The sequence below is a fragment of the Pygocentrus nattereri genome, chromosome 16 (assembly GCF_015220715.1).
Source record: "Pygocentrus nattereri isolate fPygNat1 chromosome 16, fPygNat1.pri, whole genome shotgun sequence".
In the NCBI taxonomy this organism is placed as follows: Eukaryota; Metazoa; Chordata; class Actinopteri; order Characiformes; family Serrasalmidae; genus Pygocentrus; species Pygocentrus nattereri.
In genome coordinates, this window is record NC_051226.1 from 33,566,601 (window position 1) to 33,577,617 (window position 11,017).

Sequence of the window (11,017 nt, forward strand, 5' to 3'; positions counted from 1 at the left end):
CAAAATTTTAGACTTACATTATTTTACTTAACTTCATAAATGATCACACAAAAAAGGAGCAGCTCAGTTCCAGCCCAGGCAAAAATGGAACATATGCCAGCAGTGAGATGATATTAACACCACAGCTGAGTGGAATGGAAGGGAGTGAAGCTAATGTGATTTAGAGAAGAGCGTTTCTAAATGTAAGGACAGAGAGAGAGAGAGAGAGAGAGAGAGAGAGAGAGAGAGAGAGAGAGAGAGAGAGAGAGAGAGCGCTGTACTTTAAACCTCACCTGCAGAGATCAGAGGAGAACATGTAGAGTCTCTCCGTCTTGGTGATGACCGGGTGAAAAGATGCTCCGTTGGTTCCATTGATCATGTTACACTCATCTGAGCTCCACCAATTCAGAGAGCTGCAAAACAAATAAAGCATCTGATTAGATAACAGACAGTGAAAACCAGCCCCCAGATACTGATTAGACCTTTGGATCAGTCACGAAGCAGAATTTCTCAACCAAAGATGGGTGACTTCAGCCCAAAGTGAGGATCATCCAGCAATAACTAACCTCAGCTCTTCTTATGACCTCACTTGGCTTAAAGGCCTCATATCTGACTTTTATCTACTATTTCATTTATTTTTCACTTCATGATCACAACTCGATTACACAGGCTTGTTTGTTGAGACTGATATATGTAAATGACCTCTATTCCGACTGGCTGCCCATGAATTCACTTCAAATTTACACAGTGTCCCATATCTGACAGTAAAATAAGTCCAGTTTCGCAATTCATAAATTTCCTCAATTTCACAAGCTGCTGAATGCTGCTGTTATATTGGTTGCCAACTGAAACATCTGCGCGAATTACAGCATGCCTTATGTAAATGATATGTAAATAAGGTGTTGAGAGGCTTGCGCTTGATTTCACGCACTGAAGCAGATTGATCTGTATACAGAACCATACACAACACATTCTCCATCAATGCAAAGAACGAAATAAGCATGAACATGGCTCTATATAGAACCCATGGCTCTAAATAGAATCATTCCTGTTTCTAAAAAACCTTTAAAAAGTGTACAACAAAAGCAAAACTCATAGCCTAGAAAAAAAGCATGGCGATGGCAGTATGACAATTTGCACACAAGAATTTAGACAAAGCAGAGCTGTTTTGGAACAATATGCTCTGGTCAGACAAAACAAATGTAATCTAATCATCTAAGAACGGGGAGACCAAGCACGTTTCAGTTTATTCCGTACAACACGTTATAAAAACAGTCGGTAACTACTTGGAACACATGGCAAAGTGACTGATGTATTCCTGACGGAATTCCCGCCTAAAACTTGCAGTTATTTGTCGTGTCATGTAACATTCTGCACCAAAATGTTGCATTCATAGCCTCACTGGTTTCACATAATACTTGATTAATGCTCTCTCACTAAAATACCCGGCATGCATTGTGCGAATACACCATACACTACTGTGACAAGCCCACTGATGTGGAGATTAAAAATGCAAATGTGATGATGGGCATTGCAAACAGCCCTCCCTTAAATATCAGCCCCAGTTCGATCCCTGGAGATGCTACAGCCATGGGTGGGTAGTATGGCCCCTCCTTCTCCCCACATCACTCAACACGATGCTAGTCACTGCAGGCGTCTGTTAGTTGACGTAACAGATCGGGTGGGTTGGCGCTTTCCTCTGAGCGCGTTCGGCTGTCCAGTGACGTTGCGTGAGCGGCAGTTCGAGAAAGGTGTGGGTGCTGCCTTCACCCTCCTAGCATTGGTAGCATCATGTGATTGGGGGAGTCCTAACTAGCAGGTGGAATTAGAAACGACTAAATTGGGGAGAAAATTGTGTAAAAAAAAAAATTGCCCCAAAAGTGCTTGTACTTTTTTTGAAAAACGTCCTTCCACCTTCACAATACATCATCAGAAGGCGATTTTCCTAGCCTTGAAAATGGAAAATCCCACATACACTCTGTAAGAGGCGAGTTTGCATGTTTACAACATGTAGCAATAGTTCGGTTTTTTATTCAAGTCAGAATTTTTTAATTTTAGAGTGTGTAATAGGAATGTTTACCTCTGGCCTTTCCATAGATCTACTCGAGCAAAGTCCTGATAGTTCTGTTTCCCTGTGAGAAACACATACTCGCCATCGTTCGTCCCATTCATCTGAAACACACCAAACGAGAGCAGCACATAAGTTTGAGACTGATGGATATGAAGCAGTAAATATGCTGTTTTGCTATGCTTCCAAATAATCTTTGTTTTTTTAATCACAGTTTCACTCAAGCTGTTGCATTTTCAGTCACGCTATCTGCACTGAATTCCTACAAAATTCTGATATCATGTCCCGATGCTCACGGACTCCGAGTCATCAGCTAAAGAAACATTTCTGCATTTCTGACTTAAGTTGCACAATACTGCTTTGCTTGCAGCTGCGTCAACAAAGAACATGACCTCTTATGTCATTTCAGCCAAAATGCCATATTTCACATGCTACCGTTCATATTTATACATGGTACTGTGCAAAAGTCAAAGACTTCCCTTGCAAATCTGTTAAGTACATGTTACTCATTTTTCATTGGCAAAAAAAAAAACAAAACAAAACAAAAACAACACATTTAATAAAAAATTACAGAGATGCCTCAAAAGCTAAACATTTTTTCAGCATTTACTTCGTCCACTTTCAAGCTTCATTCCAGCTTCCACTCTTTTCAGGAGTCTGACTATCAGTTCCTCAAGTAAATCTGCAGACACACCTCCAAAGTTCAGTCTAAGAAGCTGGTTAATCGTTTCTCTGAAGCGATCAAACCCATTGAGTGGTCCTGAGGTCTGGTGCTCAGTCCACTGTTCAGCTTCTTTGATTAGCAGAAACACCATGATTAACCCTCTAAAACTGCCTTGTGCACCTATTTTGGTCGGAAGCGACAGAAAAGCCTTCCGAGAGGGGGGGGCTCTCGTCTAGCAATCATTCTGTTTTGTGTGCAAGAATTGAAAAAATAATGAATACTTCTTTCACTTTTAATCACGAAAAAAGTTAATGAAATGCTAATTTATACACATTAAAACAATAAGTAAGTACATTCATGGAAAATAGAATCATTAAGCAACTGAATTATTTATAACTAAGTGAATCGATACAATTTAATGAATGATGACCAACTAAATGATTTACAATTTGCATTTATCAATCAATATAATATAATATAATATAATATAATATAATATATGTAGCTGTTTGTTGGAACAGTTTAAATATCTTGGGGTTTTGTTCATGAGTGATGGGAAGAGCGATCGTGAGATCGGCCGCAGGCTGGGACAGGCGGCAGCAGTAATGCAGTCACTGTATTGGACTGTAGTGGTGAAGAGGGAGCTGAGCCAAAAGGCGAAGCTCTCTGTTTACCGGTCGGTCTACATCCCAACCTTAACCTATGGTCATGAGCTGTGGGTAATGACTGAGAGAACGAGATCGCGAACACAAGTGGTGGAAATTAGCTTTCTTCGTAGGCTACACTCTATTTGATAGAGTGAGGAGCTTGGCCATCCGGGAGGAGCTCAGAGTAGAGCTGCTTCTCCTCCGCATTGAGAGGAGCCAGCTGAGGTGGCTCAGGCATCTGATCCGGATGCCCCCTGGACACCTCCCGGTGGGGGTGTACCAGGCACGGCCTACAGGGACAAGACCCCGGGGTCGTCCTAGGACCTGCTGGAGGGATTATATCTCCAAGTTGGCCCGAGAGTGGCTTGGGATCCCCGGGAATGAGCTGGAGGAAGTTGTGGGGAACAGGGTTGTCTGGGTTTCTCAGCTCTCTCAACTGCTACCACAACCCTATCTGGACTAGCGGTTAATGATGATGACAATGATCTTTTACATTGGGGTATAAACCAATAAAAAAGCCTAAACGGATTACAAAACCATCAGGAACCAACAGAAACAATGGTTTCTATTGTTTTTTTCAGCAGGTAAGTAAAGCTGTAGCATGCCAAGCTATTGCAGTAGATTGCTTCCTGTTAGAACAGCTCTACACACCATATTTGACAGTTTCCCAGTAAGCAAAATATGTCTGGCCCACTGATGGGCCACATCTTTGGTTTGTTCTGGCCCAATATACAGCTGGGTCCTCAGCCCAGATCTGGCCCACACACAGTAAAGTGAGTAGAACTAAAGGATACGGCCCAAGTTCTGGCTCAACTAAATATGGCCTAAAATCTGGCTCAACCACATTGCTGGTCCAAAACATTCACGGCAGAATTGTCCTACAAATGCAGACATGAGGCAAAATGGTATGAAGCTCTCCATGATCTGGCCCTATTCTGGCCCGCATGCCTACTATTTACCTGGTAGTCAACCACCACTCACACAGGAAAGCCATAATTGGCCCAAAACTGTCTGCTATCTGGATTATAAAATGGACAAGGAATATTTGATACCGTCATAATTTTAAATACTAACATCATTTGTCTACTTGAACTAAAAGTTTACTGCACAGTCCACACTGTCCCCAGAACTTTAACAGGCATTATAAGCTTCTTCAAATTGTCATTGTAGACTCCGCTGAAGAAAGTTTGAGTTGGCTATCCGCCACCCTTTTGCGTTCATCAGCTACCCACCATCAAGATACATCATCAGAAAGGGGCTTTCCTACTTTAAATCTGAAAATCTCTTGACACACTTGTGGGAGATGAGCAGGGATCTTCACTACAGACGCAGTGATGTTTTAGTTTTTATTTTAGCAAGAGTGCCCATTTAATTAGAGAAAAAGAAAAAAAAACTTTCGCAAAATTAAAATAAATAAATTAGCTGATATACAAAAGTGCTATCCAGCACATTCTACCCTGATATATCTCCATGTGCTCATGAGATCAATAAAAAGAATGGACTCCAACTTTAAAAAGTGCAAACATTACCTTGTAGAACAGTCCAAAGTAGTCATCCAGAAGGGGGTCAATCAAGTGAAGTTCCTTGAGCAAAGGGTCCTCGTAGCCCCAGAGCAGCTCCGCCACCGGCCGTGTCACAAACAGAGTCATGCCTCCAGCTGTCATCAAGTCCGAGATTATGCGGCTAATAAAAGAATGGTCTTTAAACCTCTCCATGACCACCTGGGACCGAAAGCACACCAAAAAACGTGCAGCTGTAAGTAATCAGACTGTAACCACTTGCGTTGAATTTCAGCTCTAATTTAAAGACATTTTAATCAATATTTTTAACCATATTGCAATCATAGCCCTTTATACTGTACATACAACAACAGTTTCAGAGAACCAAAAAAAAACTGTTTCATTTAAAAAGCTCTATAATGTTCATATGATCCACACAGTCACTCTGACAGACTGTAATACACTACAGGAAGCGTAGGGGGTGATACGGCTTCTACTGTTTCATTTAAAAAGCCTCTATAATGTTCATATGATCCACACAGTCACTCTGACAGACTGTAATACACTACAGGAAGTGTAGGGGGCGATACGGCTTCTACTGTTTCATTTAAAAAGCTCTATAATGTTCATATGATCCACACAGTCGCTCTGACAGACTGTAATACACTACAGGAAGCGTAGGGGGCGATACGGCTTCTACTGTTTCATTTAAAAAGCTCTATAATGTTCATATAATCACACAGTCAGTCACTCTGACAGATTAAAATGTACACATTACATTTTTGCTGTCTTTCAGAATTTTCTCATAGAGTCTCACCATTGCAGGGATGTTGACAGTCCTGATGAGGTCATCTTCTAAGCCTCGCGACATATTAGGCTCAAACACATAGGTTTTGGGGTTGACAGCAGCTACTTTAGTGCCATTATCCGTAAACGTCACGCTCTCCATAGGCCGGTACTCTCTATCAAAGAAAAAAAAAGAAATAAAATTAATTTAAAAAAAAAAAGTGAAATGAAAAACATTTAAACATGAGAAACATTAACATTAAAGTTAATGAAATGCTAATTTTTACACATTAAAACAATAAGTAAGTACATTCGTGGAAAATAGAATCATTAAGCAACTGAATTATTTATAAATATGTGAATCAATACAATCTAATGAATGATGACCAACTAAATGATTTACAATTAGCATTTATTTGGAAGCAAAATCATCAATCAATCAATCAATCAATCAATCAATATAATAAAATATAATATAATATATGTAGGAACAAAACCTTGTATCTCCAAAATGGTAACTTTACAGTAGAAGGAAAAAACCTGCTTTACTTGTAATGTATGATGTAAGTCAATGGAACCAGACGTGTTTCAAAGTAACTTTGGGCCATTTCTTTTAGTCCATCCACCATGAAATTAACACACAATATAAAGGACAACAGACAGAAGTTGGAAAACATTTATAATTAGCTTTAACAGCTAAATCTATTATCAGATGTTTCCATTTCTAGTGTGCCCACTCCACCAATAACTTTATTCCAGCCTCCATTCTTTCCAGAAGACTCACTTTCAGTTCCTTGAGTAAATCTGCAGACACGCCTCCAAAGTTCAGTCTTAGAAGTTGGTTAATCATTTTCTGAAGTGATCAAACACATTCAGTGATGTTGAGGTCTGGACTCTGGGCTGGCCAGTCCAATGTTCAGCTTCTTTGTTTGGTGCGTCCGTCTCCTTTTCTCAGTGAGGTTCTTCTTGAACAGCTACACATCCTTTCAGACCCACTGGGTCTACCAGCTCTTCCAGGTGGTTGTTAAGAATCTCATTTTATCTGTAACTTTTGATTATTTGTTGAACTCCAGTTTTGGAAATGCTTGGTTTTTTTTTTTTCTCTGAAAAATGACCAGTGCTTCAGGGCCGTTTTGACCGGAAATTAAATGAAAGAATGGTAATCTCTAGATAGATAGACAGATAAATAATTGATCTCGGATCTGATTGGCAAATTGGCTTTGAATTATTCGTCGGTCAAGAAGTGGTACAGACTGAAACACTATAAGACTTCTGTGTGAGTGGGTGGGGCTAAAGTGCGGTAGATGGACATATGGAGATGCGCCGGTTTTTATGACATCACAAAAGCAACAGATTCAAAACCAAAACAGGCCGCAGCTTAGATACTATATGCGGACTGGGTAAGCAAATCTTTAACAAAACTTGTTTTAAAAAATATGAAAACTGATTTTTTTCACAATATGGTCTCTTTAACCGCATCGCTCCAGAGAAGATACAGAGGATACCAGCCTAGCTCTCAAATGAAACCGCACCCAGCCGAGGAGCCACAGCAAAGCAGCCATGCACTTCACTAAAAATGAAAGTTTCAAAATAAAAGTTTGGCTCTGTTGTCATAAACTGCTAATTACAAGATGGTAGCATATTTAGCCTGTACAGTACAGATCATCTAAAGTGATATGATGCTTTTTAAATTTTTTTATAAAGTGTGGTCACGAACGACTATATTAAGACTAGGAGTTAGGTGCTTTATAAACTGTGGTCTCAGTATAGTAACCGATGGCCTCAATATATTAATTTGTCGCCACACCTTATTCAGTAATGATCGTCATGTCACATCAAGGGCTCTAAAATAAGGGCAATATCACAGAATCGTAATATATATTCATTAAACCTGAAGCTAAATGTGTAGGCTGGGTTACACAAGTTCTGAATCAAAGCATTGAGTATTTCCACACTGCTCAAAAAAATAAAGGGAAATATTCTCATTGAATACTTTGTTCTGTACAAAGTTGAATGTGCTGACAACAAAATCATCAATGGAAATCAAATGTATAAACCAATGGAGGCCTGGATTTGGAGTCACACACAAAATTAAAGTGGAAAAACACACGACAGGCTGATCCAACTTTGATGTGATCTGTGGTCCCCACCTGCAGAACCACTCCTTTACTGAGTGTGTCTTGCTAATTGCCAATAATTTCCACCTGTTGTCTGTTCCATTTGCACAACAGCTGTGAAACTGATTGTCAGTGTTGCTTGCTAAGTGGACAGTTTGATTTCACAGAAGTTTGATTTACTTGGAGTTGTATTGTGTTGTTTAAGTGTTCCCTTTATTTTTTTGAGCAGTGTATATTGGCAATATATTAGATTTATTTTTTTCCTCTGAAAAATGACCAGTGCTTCAGGGCCGTTTTGACCGGAAATTAAATGAAAGAAAGGAAAGAATGGTAATCTCTGCCTTTTGCACAGCAGTCTTGTGTGACTCACCACACTGTGGTAAACCAAATGGTCTCAAGTGTGGTCATGTGAGATCGTTTCACTTCTGATCAACAACAGCAGAGACTTCAGTCACATGAAACAAGGGACTCAGCCGTTATCCTAGCACATGCTCACCTGTATGTGTACGGGCCGACCTCAGTCACTGCAGGCCTTTCTCCTTTCAGCATCTCCTCAGGGTTTGTCAAATTGAAGAAGTAAAACTGCATGTAAACAGGGGCAGGCGGATCCTGCCAAACAGCAAAAGCCTCTGTTCCATTTTCCAGCACCATCTCCTGTAGGTGAAAGGGCAGTGGGTCAGGCCTTTGTCAAGAAGTGCTAAAGAGACACGGTCAAGAGATCAACAGTCAACTGCTGACAGGCTTCATGAACTGTGACCTTAAGCACTGAAAAGTTTCGAGGACTGACAAATGAACAAGTAATAGGGTCAGACCAGGGGTGTCCATAGTCCGGGCCCAGGGCCAAAAGCGGCACACGGACAGATTTTGATTGGCCCCCGGTTTCTGTTTTACGGCGTATTATAAGCGGCCCACCAGGCAGTACGTGGCAGTTCTTCCTTTCACCTGATGGTGGCAGCTGACCAGACCCGCAGCTTCATTTACTCAAAGACGTTTAGTCAAGATTACAGACATAAAGCTTAAACTAAACACTGAGAACTGCCGATTTTGGCAAGATGGAAATCTTCTTATCAGACCATATTCAGCAGTTCAGTAGATATTAACCCTTTCTGGTCAAAATGAATCAGCCAGAAACGAACCCAATACCATACTCTGATCTTCAGAGTCTGACCAAATCAGACTGAGCCATAAAACCGTCCCAATATCAGGTTCAGCTCAGTTTTGTCAGTTTTTGCCAGATCAGTATTAATGTTGTTTTTGTTCCAGCCGGTCTGTAAAGCTTCTTACAGCCCGTTTAGTTTGGCGAATGGTGTTGGGTTCATTTCTGGCTGATTCCAGGTTGTTTAGCTCTTCTTCTGTCACAGCTGCCGACTGAAAAGCTGCTCAGTGGCAACGACAGTTTGGGAATTTGCCGTCATCTCATCTTCAGAGTCGGACCAAATCGGCTGTTGGTCAAAAGTGATCTTAAAATTTCTGTTCGTGGCAAAGTAAGACGTGAAAGCGTTCAAATGGCTTGAGCAACTCCTACGGCTGTCAAAGTCGTTGCTTAGCAACAGCGTCTCAGCGGAGTGATATAGATGTTATGGTGAAATACCAGCACAGTTTGAATGCCTCTCAACCAATCAGCTTGGGCGGCTGGAACTAATTGTATAAGAAGCTATGAAGCGACATCCATACGAACTGTCGGGTTCTTCCTCGGCCGCTACTTCACCTTTAATACAGTTATATGTAAATGATCTCGGATCCGATTGGCAAATTGGTTTTGAATTATTCGTCGGTCAAGAAGTGGTACAGACTGAAACACTATAAGACTTCTGTGTGAGTGGGTGGGGCTAAAGTGCGGTAGATGGACATATGGAGATGCGCCGGTTTTTATGACATCACAAAAGCAACAGATTCAAAACCAAAACAGGCCGCAGCTTAGATACTATATGCGGACTGGGTAAGCAAATCTTTAACAAAACTTGTTTTAAAAAATATGAAAACTGATTTTTTTCACAATATGGTCTCTTTAACCGCATCGCTCCAGAGAAGATACAGAGGATACCAGCCTAGCTCTCAAATGAAACCGCACCCAGCCGAGGAGCCACAGCAAAGCAGCCATGCACTTCACTAAAAATGAAAGTTTCAAAATAAAAGTTTGGCTCTGTTGTCATAAACTCCTAATTATAAGATGGTAGCATATTTAGCCTGTACAGTACAGATCATCTAAAGTGATATGATGCTTTTTAAATTTTTTTTATAAAGTGTGGTCACGAACGACTATATTAAGACTAGGAGTTAGGTGCTTTATAAACTGTGGTCTCAGTATAGTAACCGATGGCCTCAATATATTAATTTGTCGCCACACCTTATTCAGTAATGATCGTCATGTCACATTAGGGGCTCTAAAATAAGTGCAATATCACAGAATCGTAATATATATTCATTAAACCTGAAGCTAAATGTGTAGGCTGGGTTACACAAGTTCTGAATCAAAGCATTGAGTATTTCTATATTGGCAATATATTAGATTTCGCACTGGGTCATTATGATCTGCATTACTGCACCCATGAAAGGCGTGAAGTCTCTTTAATATGAAGTCTAATATTGAGTTTATCCCCACTTACAGTTTCTATCCTGCTGTTTAAGGCGTTTAAGAAGACGTGAGCCAACACCATGGCTATGCCCGCGATTAAAACGAGGATGGAGAGCAGCCCGGTGCCGTAAATACAGCAGGATTTCAACATTTTCCCCAAAGCTTCGGTTCGGCTCGGTTTGTTGTGGTTCGTTATACTGGACCCTCCTGTTCTCGCTGTCTCTCCTTCCCTCTCTGGAGCTGTTTATTTCAGTTTATCAGGGCTCGGAGATTACAGTCAGCACTGTGCTTTCAAAATAAAAGTCTCTGCTCAACGTCTCTGGGCTTCACTTATTCTAGATCTCAAAACAGAAAGAAATTGTAAAACGTTATTAAACAAATAAAGACTATTCTACTCAGATAACACTGTATAACATGGAGATAATACGCAGATTTATAACATTGGTAACAAACTCACCGTCTAAAACCCAAACGAAGAGTCAAATGATGAGATTTGATAAAAAAAAAAAGAAAGAAAAAAAACTCGAAACATATCGATTCACATTAGATAGTACTTGTCATGTTGCTTGCATAAAGACTCGAATTTTTTCATGATTAACGAGACGCCGAGAAGCCTGGCTTTTATTTTGACAGAGTCATATGACTTCGTGTTCGTAGTTTGTTATGAAGCTCCGTGAGGCGA

General features: G+C 40.5%; 1 protein-coding gene across 1 annotated transcript in view; it reads right to left on the minus strand.

The window, feature by feature from the left end:
• The window catches only part of scarb2c (scavenger receptor class B, member 2c), a 57,141-nt gene extending 46,536 nt beyond the window's left edge, over window positions 1-10,605 (minus strand). Inside the window, exons 1-6 of the mRNA XM_017686930.2 lie at window positions 10,367-10,605; window positions 8,257-8,414; window positions 5,675-5,819; window positions 4,888-5,079; window positions 2,060-2,151; window positions 273-392 (exon numbers count right to left, since the gene is read on the minus strand). Of these exons, the coding sequence (XP_017542419.1) occupies window positions 273-392; window positions 2,060-2,151; window positions 4,888-5,079; window positions 5,675-5,819; window positions 8,257-8,414; window positions 10,367-10,486 (827 nt within the window). The 5' untranslated portion in view covers window positions 10,487-10,605. The remainder of the gene's footprint in view (window positions 1-272; window positions 393-2,059; window positions 2,152-4,887; window positions 5,080-5,674; window positions 5,820-8,256; window positions 8,415-10,366) is intronic.
• Window positions 10,606-11,017: the final 412 nt, after the last annotated feature.